Source organism: Anabrus simplex, chromosome 1 (genome assembly GCF_040414725.1).
Source record: "Anabrus simplex isolate iqAnaSimp1 chromosome 1, ASM4041472v1, whole genome shotgun sequence".
Lineage (NCBI taxonomy): Eukaryota > Metazoa > Arthropoda > Insecta > Orthoptera > Tettigoniidae > Anabrus > Anabrus simplex.
In genome coordinates, this window is record NC_090265.1 from 145,347,869 (window position 1) to 145,373,791 (window position 25,923).

Below are 25,923 nucleotides of genomic sequence, written 5' to 3' on the forward strand. Positions count from 1 at the left end.
CAGATTTTTTTAATGAGATAATTAAATACTGTACATTTTAATTTGCTAATCAATACTATTTGATAAGATTTATTGGTTGCGATAGCTAAAATGGAAATAGGAAACTTTGATTGGCATTCTATATTGTCAACAAATAAAACTGTTCTTATCTTCTGATAAAGTGTTGGAAAATTGTCATTCTCTGAAAGATACTTCTTATAAATAATATTTCTTGTTTTCTTGTATTTTACTGTCTGAGAGCAACGGACGTAAACAGGGCCCATCATCTCCAAGGTCAATGCCTGTCAACTTTAAAGGTTGCCCTTGGGCTCTATTAAAGGCCACAGCAAAGCAAATTTTGACAGGAAAATGCAGTTGTTTGAATCTGAACGATTGGTCAATAGGCATAGAAGTTATTTCTGAAATAAACATCAGTTCTGTTATAAAACATCTCCTAAAGATAGTAATCTTAGATACAAGGAAGTGTTGTGTGTTTTTTGAAGTCATCTGCTGTCAAGGTTTCATAAATTTTGAGTAGCAAAGGATGGGCAGACAGGCCAAGGATTTTAAAATATTTAGAAACTGCACAGAATGAATCACTGCCTTCTCAGAATGTCTGTATTACTAGTGTTGCCTACTTTTAATCCTAGCTGATAAACACACGTTCTTTGTCAAGTATGCTTTGCCTTTGGCAGCCTTTGTCTGAAGGAAAGAAAAAATTAAATAATATACCTCATCAGTATATTTTCCGCTAGAAATCACTAGAAGCATCTGTTTGAATACTCCCATGAGAGATGATGCACTTTATCACAATTAATGAAGATACTCTCTTAAATTACCTGAGATATGCTACTTTGTTTAGAGATGTTGAAAATAGAGTTTCTGTATGACAGAGATTCAGGGACATTTCAATGGTTCTATGACCATTCTTGCCTTCTGTTGTCAAAATAGCAGCAATGTCAGTTTTCTTTCTATTTCACATTTTTTCCAAAAACAAACAGATCAGTGAAATTTTGTGCATTAAAGAAATGTATTAAGATGGTAAGATGACCGAGACATTATCATTACATACTCATGCAAGAATGGAAGCAATACAGACTTCTCATAGTCCTATGTATTTTATTTATTTAGAATTTTGTTCTTTCCTTCAGACAAAGGCTGCCAAAGCAAAGCATACTCGACAAAGAAGGAGAAAGAATCAAAATAAATTAAGCCCTGAAGTCCTATTATGCCATATAAACTTTGACACTTCAGTTAGATTTCCATCAAGTGATGTATAAAGTCCCGGTCTAGAAAGCCAAGAATAACGGCCGAGAGGATTTGTCATGCTGACCACACGACACCTCGCAATCTGCAGGCCTTCGTGCTGAGCAGCGGTCGCTTGGTAGGCCAAGGCCCTTCAAGGGCTCTAGTGCCATGGGGTTTGGTTTGGATGCAGAAAGTATTTTGTTACACAGAATATAAATGATTTTTCATCATGGTTAGAGATCTTTTAGTGGCAAGGGCTGTTGATTGGCATCTCCCAAGGCTTCAGAATGAAGAAATAGTAAAAAACATAGACACACTCCTGTTCACCTGTCAGTTTGAGTTCATCTCTGAATAGTTATGGTCAAAGCATCTACATCATAGCTCTCTTCTCTGAAGGAGCCAAATCCCAGAACTCTTTCATTCTGACAGGCTTCAAAGAATATTTTCCCAATGTTACAATATCTTCCGAGGTTTTGGGTCATCTTAAACTTTATTCACTTGTACCTCAGAAGCTTGAACCACCTTCTATACTTTCCCCGTATAGTCATTCAGCTGGGGTGATGTAAAAATACTTTCATGAAGTTGGCATAGATTGTAAGGAAGACTATGAGGTTAGTGTTTGCTGTGTTGTCTATATAATAGAACTTTGTGTTCCTTTAAGTACATACACTGTCTGTTTTCAAGTATACGGTCAGGATTATCGTACGTGAGTGTGTCTTATAGATGGGAACGGGTGAGATTTGCCAGGGATCTTATTGTCTTACTTGCCAGTACATGTTCATGTCTTGAAGATCAAATCACTTCCATAACAACATATTTGCACATGTATTCTATGAACTTGGCTGAGTTGGTGTATGTAATAGTGACATTAAAATTAAGGGCAGTACTGCATGATAGAGCACAGCCCAGCAGTTGACCAATTCCCTTCTTGTTTGTTTTGATGGTAACTCCAGATATCTGGTACGATTTTTGGGTGTTACCTGTCACCACTAATTTTTGAATCTTCATAGAATGAGTGTTGGTATCTCTCTGAACAACTTCCTCAATCACTGCAGAATGATTTTTAAATTAAATCTTCTTCAGAGATTATCTACAGTAAAATAGAAAAGCATTTGCCTGAGACCTAGGAAACTCGACACATATTGCACTGTCAATCTGTTCAATACTTGTCACTCGTAACCACAGTATAATCTGAATGTGAGAGAATTCTTTCTATTACCATACCATAGAATACATATAGCACCTTGGAGAACCTAATATTATACTCTTACCTATTTTGTATTTGTTCCTTTTTAGGTTAACAGTCTATTGCTTCATTCCAATGAAGTTGAGTTTCTCTTGATATATTTACCATGTATCATCCAGTTATTGGCCTATTGGGGCAGAGTATAAAAGCAACTGGTTAGCATGTATCTCCCTCATCATAACTGGTAACAATTAGAGCTCAACTACATTTACAATCAATCAAAACATTTTAATGTTATGTGACATTCTGTTGTTCTTGAAAGATCACTTTTGTCTTTATCACAGTTGGCATACCACAACTTAGCATCAGATCCATCATCCCTGACAAAATAAATTCTAAAAATTTAATACCGGTACTATCCTGCTGTTTATGAAACATGTAAGTTTTCTTTATTTCCATTATTTGTTTAGCCCCAAAATCTCATTGTATTGGCTCTTTATACTGAGTTTGGTCTCGCTGGTTCAGAATGATGGTATCATACCAAGAATGTTAATGTTTTTCTTACTTTTGTATAGTTTAGTTCATTCAGCCTTCTGTTTATTCTGATCATATCTATAGATTTCACTGATTATTTTCTTAATAACCATTCAGTTTACTTGAGTCTGCTGTAAGTCACCTGTTTTCTGCAGTTGCTTTAGCAAAGTAGGTTGAATTACTTGGCAGGTGCTAAGAGACAAGTCCTAGGATGCTCTCCCACAAATTATAGAATAAGTTACATTGAACAAGCATCTTGCACTCAACTTGCTATTTACAGTCTGTACCAAACATGTATAGATTAATTATATAGAATGTTTTCACCTAAATTAGTTGCTGGAAATATCACAGTCTTAATTGTACAATTTCTGTTTATATCCTTCTGAATATTGTGGGCAAACATTTTTATTCATTTTGTGGCAGTGTACAGCTTCTAGCCAGATTTTTGTACAAGATAAGACATACTTGCCTTATCTTGTATGTAGTAGTTTCAGTGTTCTCCCTAGAAATTTTTGTCAGCCGGGTGGCAGGAATAATTAACCGGGCTTACATTAAAAAAATGAATATGTTAGAATTTCAATTTCTTCCCCTCGGGTCATTAACAATAACATTGGACACGAAAACATTAAGTGCAAAATGTTATTGTCATGAACAAGACAACTGAGTATTTTAAACTCGTAGTGTTCTACTGCTCGTTCATAATCATGTAACAGCGGGGCTTACCACTTGGAGTGCCATACAGGTTTGTGATGTCGTGAGGAATCGAGTGCTCGCATGCGATTCTGCACTACTCCAGACACTGCTCGCGCACGTCACTACGCCATGTTGTTGTTTGAGTCATCAGTCCATAGACTGGTTTGATGCAGATCTCCATGCCACCCTATCCTGTGCTAACCTTTTCCTTTCTACGTAACTACTGCAAGCTTCATCTCCTCTAATCTGCCTTTAATATTCTACCTTGGTCTACCCCTACCGTTCTTACCACCTACACTTCCCTCAAAAACTACTGAACAAGTCCTGGGTGTCTTAAGATGTGTCCCTATCATTCTATCTCTTCTTCTCATCAAATTTAGCCAAATCGACCTCTCACCAATTTGATTCAGTATTTCTTCATTCGTGAGTTGATCTATCCATGTTACCTTCAGCATTCTTCTGTAATACCACATTTCCAAAGCTTTTATTTTCTTTCTTACAATGTCATGCTCCAGATGAAAGTCTTCAGAAACATTTTTCTAATTCCTATATCAATGTTTGAAGTGAGTAAATTTCTTTTCTTAAGAAAGCTCTTCTTTGCTTTTGCTAGTCTGAATTTTATGTCCTCCTTACTTCTGCCATCATTAGTTATTTTACTACCCAAGTAAAAATATTCATCTACTTTCTTTAAGACCTCATTTCCTAATCTAATATTACCTGCATAACCTGCCTTCATTCGACTGCACTCCATTACCTTTGTTTTGGACTTATATATTTTCATCTCGTACTTCTTATCCAAGACTCCGTCCATAACACTCAGCAACTTCTCGAAATCTTCTGCAGTCTCAGACAAAACAACAATATCATCGGCAAATCTCAAGGTTTTGATTTCCTCTCCTTGGACTGTGATTCCCTTTCCAAATTTCTCTTTGATTTCCTTTACTGCCTGTTCTATGTAAATATTGAAAAGGAGAGGGACAAACTGCAGCCTTGCCTCACTGTTTCTGGATTGCTGCTGCTTTTTCAAAACTTGATAGTCAAGCTAAATATTTGAACTCCGATGTAACTGACAATAATGAAGATTTATCATTTAAATGAACGTGTAGTGAAGTACACAAATTATATAGTGAAGTACACAACGCACCAAATCCACCTTAGCTACACTTTAATTTTGCACCGCAATTATAATTGCACACAAATATACAAAAACAGCTCACTCCATCTCTGCTTACTCTGTTGCCTTTTTCACTCGGCAAAGACCACTTATTTTCGGTTCTGAATTCAGTCAGGTCCACGAGGGGGTGGCCTACAAACAGTTTTGCAATATTTAAATGTTACTTTGGAGCACCCAGTGACTCAAATATGTATTAATATTATTTAACTAGCATATATCTAAGTTATGTTAGCCGGGCTGTCCGTAAAAACAGCAGGGCGGTATGCTCATTGAAAAGGTCCTAGGGAGAACACCAAATTTTAACATAATTTTTGTCATTAAAATAGGCAGTGTTGCGTTTGAAGGCAGGACTTCTTGCTACTGAGTAGATTCATCATTTGCAATTGACAACCTCGTGTATCAAGATATTAAGAGAAAATTCAGACTTGTTTGTTAAATCTCTGCTATCTTGATTGAATAGTATAATGTGTAATAGACTATACCATAATTTTTTTTATGGTTATATTTTCTATGTGTTGATGATTGGTGGTCCTTGTATTATATTTTCAGCAGAAATCTTTTGAGATTACAGAATTTTATATATTTACATACTGGTACATTATTTAACAATCCTAGACTTAAAATTATACTGTAATCAAGCATTATTTCCAGAGCTGGTCTCAGGGATGCATAATATGTTATGTAGATTATACTTATAACTCAGGGATTGCTGGTCCATTTCTTGATTTTCTGTTACTTTTTATGATTTGTCTTCTTTTGCATTATCTTTGAACTGCATACTTCCATTGAATATCATTCTATGAAATATGCCAGATTTTCTCATCTTTTATATGTAATAGATTGGTCATTATTTATATGTGTTAGAGCATGTACTAGATTTTTAAAAAGAATAAATTGAAGATCTGTGTTTTTAGTATATTATCTGGAAATTTCTTGATATCCTTGGCACCTCAATCCTTATACTCAAGGTTATAACCCTTTTATTGTAGGTTATGTCGTTTAAGTGAGAACTAGAACAACTGAATCAGTTTGTCTTGAAAGAGCCCTGGGAAAATAGACCTGATGCAGAGATTGCTTCCAAATTGATAAACTGTGCAAAAGCAAACCATTTTATGAGTTAATCTATGTTCCATTTTGTGAGTTAATCTATGTTTGGAGAAAACCATTTATAATAATTGTTTTAGCTTTGCTGCTTTGAAAGTGATGCCATCGGCACCAAGAAACCCTTGCAACATGCATTCCAAACCATGAACTTTCTTGCTACAAGATCATATTTCAATGCTTTAGCCACAGCCACTCATCTCGATCTCAGACTTTCAGTGCCTTGCAGTTTGCTCGGTAACATATCGCAATGCCAGTGCAAGACTACAATACATCATTATAGACTGTTATGCCTTTCAGCGTTCAGTCTGCAAGCCTCTGTGAATGTACTAAACGCCGCCACAATCCTCGATTTGCTACTAGTGTTGTGGCCTCATTTAGTTCTATACCTCTTATCTTTAAATCATTAGAAACTGAGTCTAACCATCGTTGTCTTGGTCTACCTCTACTTCTCTTACCCTCCATAAAAGAGTCCATTATTCTCCTAGGTAACCTATCCTCCTCCATTCGCCTCACATGACCCCACCACCGAAGCCGTTTTATGCGTACAGCTTCATCGATCGACTCCATTCCTGAATTAGCCTTTATCTCCTCATTCCAACTAACCTCCTGCCATTGTTCCAACCTGTTTGTACCAGCAATCATTTCTACTACTTTCATGTCTGTTACTTCTAACTTACAGTATGAATAAGATATCCTGAGTCCACCCAGCTTTCGCTCCCGTAAAGCAAGGTTGGTCTGAAAACATACTGATGTAAAGATAGTTTTGTCTGGGAGCTGACTTCCTTCTTACAGAATACTGTTGATCGCAACTGCGAGCTCACTGCATTAGCTTTACGACACCTTGATTCAATCTCACTTACTATATTACCATCCTGGGAGAACACACAACCTAAATACTTGAAATTATCGACCTGTTCTAGCTTTGTATCACTAATCTGACATTAAATTCTGTTGAATTTCTTACCTACTGACATCAATTTAGTCTTCGAGAGGCTAATTTTCATACCATATCATTGCACCTATTTTCAAGTTCCAAGATATTAGACTGCTGGCTTTCAGCACAATCTGCCGTTAAGACCAAGTAAGCAATCGGTTACTACATTTCCACCTAACTGAATCCCTCCCTGCCATTTTATACCTTTCAGCAGATGATCCATGTAAACTACGAACAGCAAAGGTGAAAGATTACAGCCTTATCTAACCCCTGTAAGTAACCCTGAACCAAGAACTCATTCTACCATCAATTCTCACTGAAGCCCAATTGTCAACATAAATGCCTTTGATTGATTTTTATAATCTACCTTTAATTCCATAGTCCCCCAGTATAGCGAACATCTTTTCCCTCAGTACCCTGTCATATGCTTTCTCTAGATCTACGAAACATAAACACAACTGCCTATTCCTCTCGTAGCATTTTTCAATTACCTCGCACATACTGAAATTCTGATCCTGACAACCTCTCTGTGGTCTAAAACCACACTGGTTTTCATCCAACTTCCTCTCAATGACTGATCACACCCTCCCTTCCAAGATGCCAGTGAATACTTTGCCTGGTATACTAATCAATGAGATAACTCGATAGTTGTTGCAATCCTTCCTGTTCCCTTGCTTATAGATAAGTGCAGTTACTGCTTTTGTCCAATCTGAAAGTACCTTACCAACACTCCATGCTAATTTTACTACTCTATGAAGCCATTTCATCCCTGCTTTCCCACTACACTTCACCATTTCAGGTCTAATATTTCATCTATTCTTGCTCCTTTATGACAATGGAGTTTATTTACTATCCTTTCCACCTCCTCAAGCGTAATTTCAAAAAACCAAACCAAACCCCATGGCACTACAGCCCTTGAAGGGCCTTGGCCTACCAAGCGACCGCTGCTCAGCCCGAAGGCCTGCAGATTACGAGGTGTCGTGTGGTCAGCACGACGAATCCTCTTGGCTTTCGAGACCGGGGCCGCTATCTCACTGTCAGATAGCTCCTCAATTCTAATCACGTAGGTTGAGTGGACCTCGAACCAGCTCTCAGGTCCAGGTAAAAATCCCTGACCTGGCCGGAAATCGAACCCGGGGCCTCCGGGTAAGAGGCAGGCATGCTACCCCTACACCACAGGGCCGGCCAGGCGTAATTTCACCAACATCATTTTCCTCCTCCCCATGAGCTTGGCTGTTCGCAACACCACCAGGATGATTTCGTTCCATAAGACCTATCTGTGTTGAGGTGACGTAAAGCCACTAGCAAAAGAAAAAAAGAAAAAAAATAAAGTATGGAAATTTCACCCCAACCTGAGATTTTAAAATCCGCTTTACAGTCAAGTGCAACTGAATCATTTTGCACCAAGGGACGATGTTAACAAAAGCGGAAGCAATATGGGCTTTGAAAGTTCTCAATAGCAAGTTTTCATTAAATTCATGTTCATATGTAGGAGAAACATTCAAATTAATGTTCCCAGACAGTTCATTTGCTTCAAAGTTTAAATATAATAATAATAATAATAATAATAATAATAATGCTATTTGCTTTACGTCCCACTAACTACTTTTCGAAGTTTAAAATGGGTGCCACAAAGTGCAAATACATTACAAACTATGGTCTAGCTCCTAATTTTTCCAATGAACTCAAAGATACGTTGTTACAGTGTGATGATTATGTCATCTGTTTTGATGAGACATTAAATAAGATAGTACAAAGGGGACAGATGGATATATTTGTTAGGCTTTTTGACGTCAATAGGAGTAGAGTATGTACAGAGTATTTTAACAGTGTGTTTTTAGGCAGAGCTACCGTGCAAGATTTACTTGAAAGTTTTAGTGCAGGAATCCATCCAATGAAGCAAAAAAAAAAATCTTCAAGTTTCAATGGATGTCCCAAATGTTAATTTAAGTTTTATGAAAAAGTTAGAAGATAGAATGAAGGAAGAGAATCCTGATGGGAAAAAGACACATTATCATTGGAGTTTGTGGGCTACATGTGATAGATGGAGTGATTGGGTCTGGTCTGCTAACTGCAAAGTGGAACATACATGACTTTTATGCGAGATGCATATTACATTTTCAATGATTCTCCTGCCCACCATGCAGAATATACCACTCTTACTAGCAATACAGTATTACCTTTAAAATACTGTACCACTAGATGGTTGGATAATGTGGCATGTAGTGGCAGACTTTTAAACTTTTTTGATAGTGATAAGGAATTCATTGATTCAAGAAAAGTTTTGAATACAAAACCATTAAGAAATATTTCAGAACAAACAAAAGACAGTTTCATCAAGTGTAAAGTGGCATTTTTCAAAAACATCTCCCTAGAATGTGAACCATTTCTAAGAAAATTTTAAACTTCAGATCCACTGCTCCATTTTTGTTACAGATTTGCAAATCATTTTACGTAGTATGTTGGAGAGGTTCATAAGGAGTGACAAACTACCTTCTAGTACATCTGCTCTCTTCTCCTTGAACTTAAAAGATAAGCTCAACTACCGTGACTTGAAAAATGTTGATATCAGTTTCCAAACCAAAAAGCTTCTTAAAGAAACCAGAGCAAAGGAAACTAATATTCAAAAGTTCAGATTAGAGTGTCAAATTATACTGATCAAAGTGACTGCAAAATTATTAGAAAAATGTCCTATTAAGTACAGAACTGTACAAAGTTTGTCATCTTTGGAGCCGAACATAATATTCAATCAGTCAGAACAAGGAAAACAGAGTGTTAACATATTGTTAGAATCATTGCACACTGTCTGATGTTTTTGCTGAGAAAGCTAAAACACAGTACAGTAGTTTTTGTTGTGAAGCACATATTACATTTGAACAACATTTCAAAACTTATTTAGAAAATGCAAGTTCATCTGCAAGACTTGATTACTTTTATTCAGGCTTATTGATGGGAAACGTAAAATATCAGGAACTGTGGCAAGTTATTAAACTTGGTCTAATCTTTTCTCATGGAAATGCTACTGTTGAGAATGGTTTTTCATAAATAAAAATTTACTTTTTGAAAATCTACAGGAACACAGCTTAGTTGTGCAATGTATGGTTCAAACACAGACATATAGACTGGCAATGAGCAGCACGATTCTTAAGCCGGAAGCGTGTGGCCGCCGCCATCTTACGTCGCTACACTTTCGCAATGCATTAATGTAAAAGAGTGCCCAAAACGGGAATACTGGACTGAAGATAATTAAAAGCACATAGAAATAAGGACAATACTACTGATTAATTAGACCTATTGGGTCCTTTATTTTACCATTAAAGAAAAGAAGAAACACTGGTATATTAATTTACAAATGCTTCAAAATAGCCAGCCTGTTATAGACCAATCTTTGGTCAAATCTGTATCCATTCACTCTCTTACAACATGATTCGCACATATCTTCAAGTACAATGATGCAATTAGACTAATAAGGTGTGCCGGCCTGAGTGGTTCAGACGGTTGTCCTTCTGATTCCAACTTGGCAGGTTCGATCCTGGCTCAGTCCAGTGGTACTTGAAAGTGCTGAATTACGTCAGCCTCGTGTCAGTAGATTTACTGGTACATAAAAGATCTGCAGGACTAAATTCCGGCACCTCAGCGTCTCTGGAAACAATAAAAGTAGTTAGTGGGATGTAACGGCAATAACATCATTATTATTAGTGCCTATTGTTATTAAAGTATTATTATTGTCCAACTCATTAGCTGAATGGTCAGCATTGAGGCCTTCAATTCAGAGGGCCCGGGTTCGATTCCTGGCCGAGTCAGGGATTTTAATCGTCTCTAATTAATTCTTCTGGCTCAGGGACTGGATGTTTGTGTTTGTCCCAACACTTTCCTCGTCATATTAACACACTACCAACCACCATAGAAACACGCAGTAGTGATTACATCCCTCCATATAGGGTTGGCATTGGGAAGGGCATCCAGCCGTAAAACAGGGCCAAATCCACATGTGCGACACAGTTCACACCCACGACCTCACAGGTGTGGAAAAAGCAGTAGAAAAAGAAGAAGCATGTTGTTATTATTATTATTAGCTACTAATAAGGCGATAAACATACGTTTCCATTGGGTTTAGATCTAAAGCATGTGAGCTTAGCCTTCAAAACAAATTTGTTTTATACAGCTGAGCTGTGACTTCATTAGGTATGTTCCGTTTCAAGACTGAGCTTAAACCATTACATGTATTTGGTCTGAAATCTCACGAAGTTTGCACACGAGAACAACATCTTTCGTAGGAACATAGGCCTACAGATTACCCCTATTCTTAAAAGAAATGAATGGATAAGAATGTTCTTTTTGTACAACTTCTTCCTTATAAGTATCACATTGTAGAGAATTGATACCACAAATTCTGAGATATACAGTATTCAAATAATATTCTGTTATAATAAACCTAACACCTATTTCAATTTATGCATGATTACTAATCCTTCCACTCTAATTTAAACAGTATTTTTGAAATCTTTTCAACAAATCTTTAAAGATGTGTGTTAGCAATGTATTTAGTTTTAGTAACTAGAGGCTATTAGTGCCGTGTATTATTTGCCAGTGCTTCATTGAGTTTGGTCAGATTTTACCACATGGGATTGTAAATAAAGGGTACAGATCTTTGCACATTATTATTTAGGGGTTGTAGTAAGTATGTAAAGGAGAGGGCATATAAATCTCTGGTAAAATCCCAACTAGAGTATGGTTCCAGTGTATCAGACCCTCACCAGGATTACTTGATTCAAGAATTGGAAAAAATACAAAGAAAAGCAGCTCAATTTGTTATGGGCGATTTTCAACAAAAGAGTAGCGTTACAAAAATGTTGCAAAGTTTGGGCTGGGAAGACCTGGGAGACAGAAGACGAGCTGTTAGACTAAGTGGTATATTTTGAGCAGTCAGTGGAGAGATGGCATGGCATGACATTAGTAGACGAATAAGTTTGAGTGGTGTCTTCAAAAGTAGGAAAGATCACAATATGAAGAAAAGTTGGAATTCGAGAGGACAAATTGGGGAAAATAAGTTTTCATAAGAAGGGGAGTTAGGGACTAGAATAACTTATCAAGGGAGGTGTTCAATAAATTTCCAATTTCTTTGCAATCATTTGGGAGAAGGGAAGGAAAACAACGGGTAAGGAATCTGCCACCTGGGTAAGGTAAGGGTGTATTCTGCTCGAAGGCAGATCCGAACCTCCGCCGTAGTGTACATACGGTGCGTTGGCCAGTTCCTTTCCGCTACTCCATTCCCTTACACCCCACCAAAAGTGCATGGCAACCCATCCAAATCATGACCACGCCCAATGTTGCTTAACTTCGGAGATCTCACGTGATCCGGTGTTTCAACATGGCTACAGCCGTTGGCTGCCACCTGGGCGACTGCCCTAAATGCAGATCAGTAGTGACTGATTGATCAAGACTACTGTTATTCAATTACTAACATAACCAAAACAAAATCTTAACCTATAACCAGTGTTGTACCAACATTTCTATTACTATTATCACTATTGTTATTATTATTATTACTACTACGCCACGCTCCATCACAAGGGGTCTAACGCCAACAAATATACATCAGAAGGAAGCGATCTCTGTCCCCTACATAATTAGGCATCTTTAACAGTTGATTTAATTGCATTAATAACTAAATGACAAGTGTACATGAGAACATGTAAGCCACTTACCGGTGTATTGAAATGCCAATTCCTTCTTCTTTCTTCGTGAATACGAAAAACCACACCCAAATACTAAGCAGGTATTCACCATTCTGCCACACAGTAGTTTGCCGAATAATTAATGCAAAATATATATAAAAACAGCATAAACCAAAACTGCACATAACACGGTAACACACATGTTTAGAGCAGGTGTGTAGTGACGTAAGATGGTGGTGGCTGCAAGTTTGCAGCTTCACTATGAGACAGAGCGCTGCCAGTCTATTTACTATATGTCTGTGGGTTAAAAATACAATAAGATTCTATGAAAGTATCCAAAAATATCAATAACCCAAGCACCCTTGAACAATGTCAGAGCTGCCCACAGAAAATATGAAGAAAGCCTCCAACAATCAAAAAAGCTCAAAAAGAAGAAAAAAAGAATAGAGCAGAAAAATGAAAGATATCCTTGGAAAGTAAGAAACTTGAAAATATTAGAAAAGTAAAGAAACTTGAAGTATTTCAATTTACTAGAGGTGTAATGGTACAAATTTACATATTTATGTTATGGCATACTATATTCATTTTTAGCATACGGTACCTAAAAATGTTGGTATCCTTAATATTGTAGAATATGTTTAGTTTATTACTTTAAAGCACTAGACCGAGTATGACATTGTATTCAATTTGAAATTTTATTGTGTAATCAACGAGTATTGTAAGAATAAAAAGGTGAGTGATGGGCGGCTATAGGGATGGTGGAGGTCGATTTTTTTTTTTAAAAGAAAATAATTGATATCCTTCCTGTCATTTAATGAGTCAAGAGTCAGGGAAATATTGTCTTTTCAGTCATGGAAAGTCAGGGAAATCAGTACCAAAATAAGAGTGTGAACCATGTAAGTACATATAACTGATGGTCGAGATTCCCTAAGCATCTTAAACGAGGCAACAAAAATGAACTTTTCAATTTGTAATCTACAAGAACATTCAAAACATTCAAAATATGAGGGTGAATCAAAAAGTAAGTTACACTTCTAATTATGGCCATTTATGAAACCTACACATGGGCAATATGGCTATGACAACATACAATGTAAGTTCACTTTTCCACATAGTCCCCAAGAGATGGTAAACATTTCTCAAAACGGTCAACCAACTTTTCAATTCCGGATGCGTAGAAATCACCTCCAGCATATGTAACCACCTGGAGACAGCTGTTTTCACCTCCTCATCGTTTCGGAATCATCGCCCACCGAGATCCTTTCTCAGCTTACCGAACACATGATAATCATGGCACAAAGTCTGTGGACTGTATGGAGGACGTTGCCATACCTCCCACTTGAATCACTGCAGCAGTTCGAACATTTGGTGGGCCGTGTAAGGTGTTGTGTTATCATGCAACAAAATCACACCGGCACTCAATTTTCCTTGCCGATTTTTTTAAATTGCCTTACACAACCGGTTTAACATTTGATAACAAAGCTGAGTTGCTTGTCATGCCTTTCGGCATAAATTCCACGTGAAGATCACTGTCGCTATTACCTTTCCTGCTGAAGGTTAGACCTTGGCCTTCTTTCGTAGTGGTGATGTGGTGTGCACCCATTCCATCGAAGTCCTCTTTGTTTCAGGGTTGAAGTGGTGGACCCACGTTTCATCCCGTGATGATTCGCCACAGAAATTTGTTGCCCTCCACAGAATACCATTACAAAAATGCCAGTGACGATTGGAAATGTTATCCCTTGTGAACATTGGTGAGCAGATGTTGGATCCTTCTTTGATGCAGTTTACAAAATACAAGGTGCTGGTGAACAATGGAGAACACACTACCATATGAAATGTTCAGCATGCTGGCAATTTCCTGCAGTGTTATGCGCCGATTCTCTCTAACGATTCCATCCACACGGTCAACATTTGCAACAGTACTGGATACTGCGGGCATGCCTTCGCGATATTCATCCATGAGATCCGTGCGTCCAGCGTCAAATTGCTTACTCCACTTTACAATACCTGGGTGAGAAATTACACGCTCACCATATACAGTAATGATTTCACTATGACTGTCTGTGCAATTGTGCTGTTTAACCCATAGAAATCTGATAGTTGCATGCACCTCCAATTTGGAGTGAACATCCAGTTGACACGCCATTGAGCCTATCCCGCTCTGCACACACAACACAACGGAATACCACACCAACCTTCCTATCGGACATGTCAGCAGTTACTTTAGCTTGCTCTACATTGGCCAAGGTCACGACACACAGTGTATTCTCACAGTGACCTAGTGTAACTTACATTTTGATTTGCCCTTGTATGTGACACATGCCCACAGCTGCCTGCAGCAACACTAGTGCTGTAGTACTGGTATGAGGTGCATCGTAGCACGCAAGTGAAATGGCATGTCATCTTTGAAGTGTACTCCAAAATTTATGCACACAAAAGGATATACATTTTTGTACGCAAAATGTCACACTTGGACTGAGGTTCACTCCGAGATTGTGGCAGTGTATGGACCAAATGCAATGTCATGTCCAGCCATTGTGAAAGGGTGCCAACAATTCAAACAAGGCCACAAAAACCTGGGTGATGCTGATCGTGATCAGACAGGAAGACCATCAACGTCAACCACAGAAGACAACGTCCTTTAAATAGACACAATGGTTCACAACAGTAGCAGAGTGTATACTGCAAATATTGCACAGGAGATGAGCTTCTCAATAGACATGCTATCATCACTGACGCCAGCTGGATTATCGGAAATTATCCTCACGTTGGGTTCTACAATCATTGACGCCCAAACACAAAGCAGCAAGGTTTATGGTTTCTATGGACTTCCTTCACCATTACTCTATGGAGAGCAATCGGTTTCTAAGCTGCATCATTACGGGCAATGAGACAGGTGCATCACTTCACAACAGAAACAAACCGGACATCTAGGGAATAGAGACAAACAACCTCGCCGGTGCAGAAGAAATTCAAAGTTATGCCATTAGCACCTTCCCAATCAGTTGACCTGAGTTCATTTCTTGACTATGCCATGGAGAATTTAAATATGATTTGAGGGCTAAAATGTGGTACACTGGTCATAGCCATTGTTTTCTTTGACTGCAAAGGAGTTGTTTACACAGAGTTTACACAGCGGGATGCAACTGCCAAACACTGAGGTTGTTGCATAAGGCTGTAAAGAACAAGAGGCAGGGAAAGTTAAGCAAAGGCACCATTCTCATTCATTACAATGCAAAACCACACAAGACATACACAACACAAGCTTTACTTTGATGGATTTGATGAGTGGTGTGGCACCATCTGCCATACAGTCCAAAACTTTCACAATGTGATTTCCATTTGAGGGAAAGAAAGAACGTGTTATATGAATACAGGTAGAAACACACATATGAACAAAATTATCAAAATACATGCTAATTCTTTGTTTTATATTTTCAGACTTAGGTTCCATGATCACATGTACTAAATGAATACATTATTAACAAAACATAAATACAATATTTACAGTAGTTTAATAATACAACAGTTAAAAATTAAAACAAACAACACAAAAATACTGTACAATAATGCTTCGATGAGGAATGAAGAAGAATGAGACTAAATAAACTACTAGTTTATGAGGGGAATTTAAAGCTGAGTAATAACAGCTGGAGATCATCACTGGGTAAAGTACTTGCAGCAGAAAGTATGGAGTCTGTATGAAGTGATATAAGATCTCATTAAACCATATCAAAACAGGGCACAGTAGTTCACATATGTTGTATGCCAAACACAAAAATGTTCACTGGTTTCCAATATTACCATGGTGTACATAGTCATGCCTCTCCCGTTGATAATGAAATGAGTGTAAGACAAGAGGATTGGCATCATTGTACTTAAAATTAAGGAGCTAAATTACATTACTGGAATCCAGTGTACACTAGCAATGATTATTCTATTCCAAGTACAGTACTAGCTAAAAAGAAATGCCAAATTCATTGTGAAAACATGTAACTGATTTTTTTTTAAAGCAGCAGCATTACAAAAAATACCTATGTAACCTAGATAGGAGTGGAAGGTTTAATCTAGTAAAATGTGGCATCTCCTCGTTATCTTTTCAGGAAGGGTAGGATAAGTTTCTAGTTAAATGAAATCTGATCGCAAAGATGAAGTTGTATATAAAACAATCTCATATTTTTATAGCCAGCTATTTGGAATGGACATACAACCACTATCAGTGAACCTATCACTACACTGCTAAATTTAGCTGTAAAAATGAAATTGTGTTCAAATAAAATTTTAGTATTAATTTCAAAATTTCTAACTTGACAAAACATACTAACAATCCAAGTTTAATAATAATAATAATAATAATAATAATAATCATCATCATCATCATCATCATCATCAAAGTCGTAGTACTTGTTATGGTAGGGTATGTTAAATGACCTGTTTTCTGTACCATAAAGGATTAAAGGGATGAAAAATAAAATTTGAAGTGAACATTACACAATTTGCACTCACTAGTCCTTTTTCAAGCAGGGGCATCATACCATTATTGTGATCTAGAGGTTGGAATATTAGCTTCCCAGTCTGTTGCCCTGAGTTTATTTCTTGACTATGCTATGGAGAATTTAAATATGATTTGTGGGCTAAAATGTGGTACACTTAGCTCATATGGAATGCTGAGGAGAGAAGTAAATTTTAACTATTTTCTCAGCTATATTAATTAGGGTCATTGCGGTATCCTTTCAACACTAGGCAAATGCGACAATAGTACCTTATGAAGCTCATTGCCACTTCTTTCCTGATCACAGCCCTACTTCGTTACAAAAGCACCCAACAATACAAACACTATATCCTTACAGATTAACTGTCCATTTTTGTTCATATTTTATTACAAGGGGCACTTGACTATAATGGTACAAGCCCATAAAATAATACATCACTAAACTGTGTCCCTCATAATAATTCAGTATGGCAGAAATATACGTTTCAATACTAAATCATATTTTAGTTTCTCAAGACAAAACAATAAAACAAATTCTAGTTACTATGAAAGCAGTTCTATAAAATTCTAAGTATTTTTCAACAAAACTTTAATGCTGAAAGACCATGGTTTCCAGGTGGACAATGAAAGCCACAGAAGGAATGACAACATTGTCTTCAAAAATAGACCCAACAGTTAGCTTTGAAAGCCATAAGTCATAGTCCTCAGATGTCAATCTCGAGAAAAGGAATATTCACTTGCCAACAATTCCTTACTACACAGATAAATAGCAGTTAGAGGAAATCGACATAGCGGGTCTGATGATTGGAGCGAGGGGAACAATTCCCATTTTTCCTGCCAATTTTTTGGAAATGAATGTTTCTGCCAGAGACAACATTACGGAAAATTGTCATCATTGCCTTAAAAGGTTCATTAATAATTCTAAGAAATTATTGTTACAATTAGGTTATCATCTAAATTTCTCAATTGTATCTATTTATATTCCAAGAATTAAATTAAAAGTATACTTTGTCACAAGGCAGGTTCTACATGAGAGTATTTCATAAAATAAAATAATGATGGCAGTGTAATTCTAATTAGACAGAGTGCAGAAATAATATAAAAAAATTGACACTACAGTAAAACCTGTTTTGATTGTGGATAAGCATTTTTGAGTTCTGTTAAGATTCTGAAAAGATAATTTGATTAATCTTCCATATACTGTAAATACAAAAAAAAAAAAAAAAAGAATAAATAAATAAATAAATTAGGTGTTTGGAAAATTTTGATCAGATTTCTTTATATCACATTTGGGTAGATTTTAATTGTAGAAGGTGTCACTTGTATTTTGTTTATTTAGTGTATGGCTTTTAGTGCCAGGAGTGTCCAAGGACATAACTGGCTCGCCTGACGCTCATGGGCAATCTGCACTTCTGGGTATGAGATGATGATATAGAGAGAGGGTCAAACACTGTTGTCACATAGCCTACTACTGTCAAATAACACCAAGGGATCTGTTCAAGGCTTTATGTCTCCATCCGACAGACAATTCACCATCAACAGTGTCATATGCCCTCATTCCATATGAACACCACAAAGAGTTCTGGAACTGAATCCAGGCATTTTACAAGCAATCTAGTGATTAGAAATTGTAGACCACCACCTCTCCTACCTCGTCGGCCAGCATTCTGATGGTGAAACTTTCTTCCACCAATGGCCACAAGGCAGGCTGGTGTTGCTTGTAAAGTACTGTGTTGCAGATGTATACATTTCCCAGCCATCCACTGCAATATAAAATAGTTCAAGGCCTCGCTAGTACAACTTTGCACTTTATAATTTTGGAAGTTACAGATTTCTGTATTAGCCCTGCACATAATTGCACAGACAACATATAAATTCTCAGACCTCTAGATCAAGTAGGTAAACACCTCTGAAGAAATGTCTTAAAAGTTGAGCATTTTCATACACAATATGCCCTATACCAACTTTCTTTAATAAATTTTAAGTCAATCTGTAAAAATTCCAGAACTAATTAAAAACATACACCCTTCATTCCATTAGCCTCCGTGGGTTGTATACAGGATTTTGACTAGTGTTTGTTAATTTTATTTCAAATGTAAGGAAGTGCTAAGCTATTGGTTGTAGTTTCCAGTACAAAAATTGCTACGCTCTGGGTTGTATTTTTAAGTATTATGAGAATTTTGAAAATGCAGACTTAAAGCAATAATGAAAAGACATTTCTGGCATCAGTTAGCAGACAATCTGCAGTAAATTCATGTCACTGGAAATTTCAAATACTGTAGTTCAAACCCTGCTAGCATAGTTGCCAGTAAATATATTTATATAATCTAAGAAAGAGTTAAAACTCTTAACACATCGTCAGTAAAGAACATTAATCTAACAATAACAGTAATAAATGGGAGATTTTCTCCAGTTTGGTGAATACCACAGGCCCAATAGATGTATAACTTGTAAATTTCACTCCTCACCAAACATTATGCAGAGGCAGCTGCTTAAATTACAAAACAATAATAAATCAAAACATAATAATAATTTACAAGTTGTGAAATTAAAACTTTGTTTTCACTTTTTGAAACTATAAATCTGATCAATATACCATGACTATAAAGTTCTTCTAAAGTCAGAAATTGTAAAGATTTATCTAGTATCAATAACCTATTAGATTACCCTTTTATATAAATACATTTTCAATTAGTAAATTAATTAAGTTGACTTACAGTATATGCTCATATTTCAATTATTTTGTATCTCTTCATTTGCTGTAATTCTTAATATATTGCTAGCTAGAATCATATATATCGCTGAATCATTTCATTTTAAAAATGTACACTATAGTCTGGGTAAAACAGGTTTCGAGAATATCTCTGAAAGTTTTCATTTATTTACATTGCTATAAGTTGGCAGTTATGAAATGAAATAAAAGATACGGTATTGCTTTTACAGTTGAACATTTTTAAACAGCTAGGGTATTTCTATGGATTAAGTTCTGGTTTATCATCTAATCAACATTATAATGACTATCAAAATGATTTACAAGATTTTCAAATAGCTTTCGTACCACCAATAATAATAAGTAAAAATCATTTATAAAATGAAGCACCAGAAAATGATTGACTGAAGTGGTCCAATAAGGTTGTAAAAGCAGAAAAAATAATAAATAATATTATTGGCTTTACATCCCACCAACTACTTTTATGATTTTCAGAGACGCCAAGGTGCCGGAATTTAGTCCTGCAGGAGTTCTTTTACATGTCAGTAAAGCTACTGACATGAGGCTGACGTATTTGAGCACCTTCAAATACCACTGGATTGAGCCAGGATCAAACCTGCCAAGTTGGGATCGGAAGACCAGTGCCTCAACCATCTGAGCCACTCAGTCCGGCCAAAAGAAGAAAAATGAAGCACATGAATGATAATGAAATTTCAAAACAGCTTTTGAAAACTGCCCAAAAAAAGTCATTCTATTTAATATTAGCAAGGTAATGAATGATAAGATGATGATAATGTCACAATTGCAGCCATAACTTTTAACCCACATGCACCCATAAGGCGGACTGGTACGCGCTCTATCAGCCGGGCTAAATATCCGCAAGCGGACTGGGTCTCCACGCAGCACTGTCTCATATAACAACATATCTGAGTTCTATTAATTGTAGGTGAAAGCATTTGTAGCTGAAAATCTAATCTAGGTACCTCAATTGATTGTTTTCTGGCATTCTTGTTCACTCTTTCTCTCATTTGTTTTCCACGATAAATTGATGTAATTATTAACTGGTTGATTGATGTTCTGTTGTCATGAAGATTGCTTCAAAGAAACGTGTGAGTGGGAAAAGCTCAGTAATAATGAAATTCAAAATTTGCCTAATGTTTTACGTTCTGATTTCAGCAGTGATAGTGAAGGAGAAGTTCCTTGTGACCCTGTGCATGTATTATCACATGATTTAACCGATAGTGAAAGCAATGTTAGCAAAGAGGTTGAACAGCATGTTGATTGGAACTGGTTACATGAACAGAATATTCCAGTTAATAATACCTTTTTAGGAACAAGTGGAGTGTGCCGTATGAGTGGAATTTGTGAAAATGTATGTAGGGAATTTGTTTTCAACCAGTACTTAACTGATGGTATAGTACAATAAATTGCAGATGAAACTACAATTTACAGTTACTTGTGCAAAGAAGAAAGTGTTGACACGTCATATTTTAGAACTGTCATATCTCGTGCTAGGTTCCTCGGACTGAGTAGGCCTAAATATTCCCATTATGAAAAATTTAAGAATTTATATGACTTGCTTCATGTTTTAATTCTACTTATTGTTCAGGTAATGTATTGGGATGAATTGTGTGGCATTTCTGAATAATATAAACCAGGTCCTGTGACAATATATGCAGTAGATCACCCATAGTACTGTTTTAACTGAAAGTATGCAACACAAAGGCTGCATACTTGAAAGATGGCAGATTCCTAGCAATGTCTGTGTTCATGGTGGTTGGGTGCATATGGGTTAAGAGGGAAAGTAGAAACGTTATAGAAAGAGTATGCCCTTGATCCCCTTTTAAATACCCATACAGGGAGGTAGAACTTAACTAGAAGAGTTATATTACTCCTCGGTGTCATTACAATACTTTATATAGATTATACAGTTTAGACACCATTTAGTCTCTGTATGAAAGGAAGAAATTGTAGTTTGTAGAAGATTTTTATTTTAAATCTGTTTGCCTGAAACTTCACATCTACAAACAATATATAAAACTCCATATTAGGAAAAAGCAATTGGAGATCTGTTTTACCCAGTCTTGGAAACTGAAGAACTGTAGCTACAATCTGAGAACTCCTTAATAAAGCACAGAATTCATCATGTTCTGAGAACAGGATATTTGAAAGTTGATGAAATTACCAACTCAGTACCACCTCAATGATTTATGGCCAACTTGATTGCATTATTTTCATGTTGACAGTGCCCTGAAACTATGAATTCTTGTGCTGAAAATAAATATTTTAAGTACATCAGTACTATCAAGAAGCTGAAGAATCTGAAGAATTCTTTCCATTTGTCGCTTACCACTGCCAACATGAATCACATCGAGCACCAAGAAAACCTTGTTTTAAGTTATTCTGCTTTGGTTTAATTCTGAAAACATCAAATCTAATTGATTGACTGATCATCACATTACCAAAAAATAGTTTAGCCTCCATGAAATGTGATCATATTTATCATACTTTCACAATACCAATTTTAAAATTTGGTGAAGTATTATAATAACAACAATAAACAAAGTATTTTCTCTTCTTCTCTTAGAAGGGAATTTCCACTTTCCCAGCACAAAGTTCAGTTGGATTTTTCTCATCACATCACCAAGTAGTCTTTACTTAAAATAATATAATCGCCATCAATATGAAAGCTTTGTACCATAAGATAGCAAACGGGTGTCACCTTCACATCATATACAACTGAGGTTCAATGACTTTATAAGTAGATGAAGTCTGCATTGATGAACTAGTATCAAAATTATACCTCATTCAACTATTATGCTTACTGGTTGTGCTTTAGGAGAAAGTATGATGTATCAGATTTTAAAAGTACAGTACAGTACTGTATTTAGATTTTTAAGAGATATGTCTCCTATAATAAGATATCTATCAATACAGATTAATGGCTTGTGATAGACAGTTCTACATTAGTCCCTGTCTAACATCCATGACAAACATCCAGAAAAGGCAGGAATTCTACAAAATTCAAAACACTCGATCATATCTCGATCGCATTTCATATATATAAATAAGAGAATACAATTTTTTTATGTTCTTAAAAACTGTGATGATATTGAGACTCTCTTAATCCATATTATTCTCTCCTCTCAAAACATTTAACAAAATGCTGATCATTTGTAAAACTTTCAACTCAGATATTTACTTCAGATTCCAAGAAAAGTCATAAAATTCTTGGACAACTCTTTCTTTTATTGATACATTTAACAAAACATTATGGTAGACTGAAAATGATGCTTAATGCCACCAATGTGGGACATACTTCACACAGTTTCTTGTAAAGTCTTGAAAAAACTCCAAAGGCCAGCTTGAGTTCTGCAAACCGAGGTGTGGTGAGTTGCCTGAATGTGACCAATTCCATTTAGAAATGTCATCACCAGACCTTCCTGGAAACATACTCTGAGCTGTCTATTTTCTGATACATATCTCAAGTCTCTCCTCTTTCACTGATGCCAAACTGCAGGCTCCTCAGAATATGATAATATGCCAGTCCGTCAACCTGCCTGCTGGCCAGTATTCAGCATGTGTGTATGTACAGCCACTCTGGGCAAACTGTGGGTTTCAAGACTTTCCAGCTGCACCGTCACAGCTTCTCTTCTGAGTAGGACTTCCAGAAGTTGAGGAAGACCTATTCAACAAAGAAACACATGTATAAAAAGCTGCTCATCAAATGGACAAGAGATACCAAGGCACATAAGAGAACATTAACAACACTGCATACAAAACACAAAAATTCAAAGAAACAATGTAAACAGCAAAACATAAAACATAAGAAAAAATTAATTTAAACATATTTCCTCATGCTGAAGCAACCTGGCTTCTTATTAAAAGAAGATCATTATAGAGATTTACACTCACTGCAAGAAAAGTGTGCGTAATTTCCCTTTTTCTGAAGGTAGTGTACAATTCAGAAATTTCAGGAAAGCTATGAGAATGACGCTATTGAGAAGAAACTTAACAGTGCAGTGCTAAACTCATGTTTTCCTCTGATGAAGACTTAGAATCCCTACTAATGTAAGAAATGAAAAATATGTTAGGATGTTTGTGGAACTATCACGTCTCAAGAACTTGATGCATTTTATACACAACTAGCAAGATACCCGTGCTTCGCTATGGTATTATAATGAAATTTATAATTGAATGCTTAACGTTTTATATCTAATCCACCAAAATTTGCGATCTGACTCGTTTTCTGAGAGAATCCGCCAAAATTCGTGATCTGACTCATCTGAGAGATTACGGCAAAGTTCCTCCCATTTTTCGACCTTTCTTTCCAGCCATCGATTTCATACTTCCTGGGCTAGGTCCAGATATTCCACCAGTCAGTTGGGTCCCTAAATCATTGCCATCTTTTCTTATAAGCATTTTTAATATGAATCAAATCCTTGAGGAGATCCGGCGTGGTGTCGTCTTGGGTGCCATGGCGGTACTGAACCCGCGGCCGGACTGCAATCGTAGTCATTACCCGGCCAGGACCCATTTCCAGCGCAGTCCGCACATTTTGACGACGGTCCAGAACATAATAATAATAATAATTATTATTATTATTATTATTGATGTTCTGGACCCCACAGCAAGATGCAAGACCGCTATTTGGCGATAAATTAAATCTGCTGCCATTGTCATTGCTGACAATGTGACCGGCACCATCGTTGCGCGAAGGCAAGTGCGCGATATTTCTGGCAACACGAATTATATACTTCGGTGTATTATTGACCTTATTATAGAAGTGAACAATTGCATGGTCAATTTTATTCCTATAGTTTATTTCAAATGTGTTTAAATTTTTATTTATATGCCTGGAGAATCTACTGTAATCTAACTTTATGTTCTCCAGAGGAAAAGGTGGCTCTTGAAAAACCCACGAAAGAATAAAAATAATCAGTTTATGATCAGAATAAGTACATTATGAAGAGTAAAATAAATTGGTCTCAACTCCTTTTTCACCCCACTGCCGTTAAGTTGATGTACCCCCGCCCCAAAAAAAAAAGAAGGCGTGTTTCTTTATGTTTAAAGGAGATTCCAAATACCAATGTTCATGTCTGTTACCTTCAGTTCTGAGATATAAGTATCCCCATAAAAAAAAATTAACTTTCTTCACTTCCTTTCACACTGCCCCCAATCCCTTAAGTGAATTTTCCAGCAAAAACTTATTTCTTTAATATTAAAGGATTTTCTAAATACCAAATATCACAACTCTAACATCTTCAATTTTTTAGATATGTGTCCTCATAAAAGGAATTCAACTCCTTTTCAACCCCGCCCACCCCCCAAGATGATTTTCCCCCCAAAAAAACGCTTTTTCTTTGTTTTTAAAGGTGATCCAAATGCCAATGTTCACGTCTGTAATATCTTTAGTTTTTATTAGATGTAAGTATCCTCATACAATTAATTCAATTCATTTTTCAATTCTTTCACCCCCCCCCCTCTTCATTGGATTTTTCCGAGAATACGTGTTTCTTTAATTTTAAAGCAGTTTCCAAATACCAATTTTCACGTCTGCAAAATCTTTTGTTTTTGAGACGATAGTATCCTCATACAAAAATTTCAACTAATTTTGCAATTTCCCCCACCCCCTTAGGTGGATTTCCAAAAACAAAAAATACGTATTTCTTTATTTTCAAAGGAAATCCCAAATACCATTTTTCAGGTTTGTAATATCTTCTGTTTCTGAGATATAAGTATCCTCATTTAAGGCATTCAACCCACTTTTCCAACCTTTTCCACCCCTCCTATTGGGATTTTCTGAAAACAAAAAAATGTGTTTCTTTATTTTTAAAGAGTATTCTAAATGCCAATTTTTACATCTGCAAACTTTTGAAGTTTTGAGATATATATACACTCGTTTTAAAATTTCACCCCTCTTTTCACTCTTTCTCCCCATTAATTAGATTTTCCAAAAAAAGTGTTTCATTATTTTTAAAGAATATCCCAAACATCAATTTTCAGGTCTGTAATATCTTCAGTTTCTGAGATATAAGTACCTCATTAAAGGCATTCAACCCATTTTTCACCCTTCTCCACCCCTCCTATTGGGATTTTCGGAAAACAAAAAATATGTGTTTCCTTATTTGTAAAGGAGATTATAAATACCAATTCCAATTTTTACATCTGTAAACTTTTAAAGTTTTGAA

General features: G+C 36.3%; 1 protein-coding gene across 3 annotated transcripts in view; it reads right to left on the reverse strand.

The window, feature by feature from the left end:
• Positions 1–16,967: 16,967 nt before the first annotated feature.
• Hmgcr (HMG coenzyme A reductase) overlaps positions 16,968–25,923 on the reverse strand; it is a 239,892-nt gene continuing 230,936 nt past the window's right edge. For all 3 annotated transcript variants that reach the window (XM_067157567.2, XM_067157573.2, XM_067157581.2), the window contains exon 18: positions 16,968–23,417. In XM_067157567.2, coding sequence (XP_067013668.2) covers positions 23,351–23,417 — 67 coding nt within the window. In that variant the 3' untranslated portion in view covers positions 16,968–23,350. The remainder of the gene's footprint in view (positions 23,418–25,923) is intronic.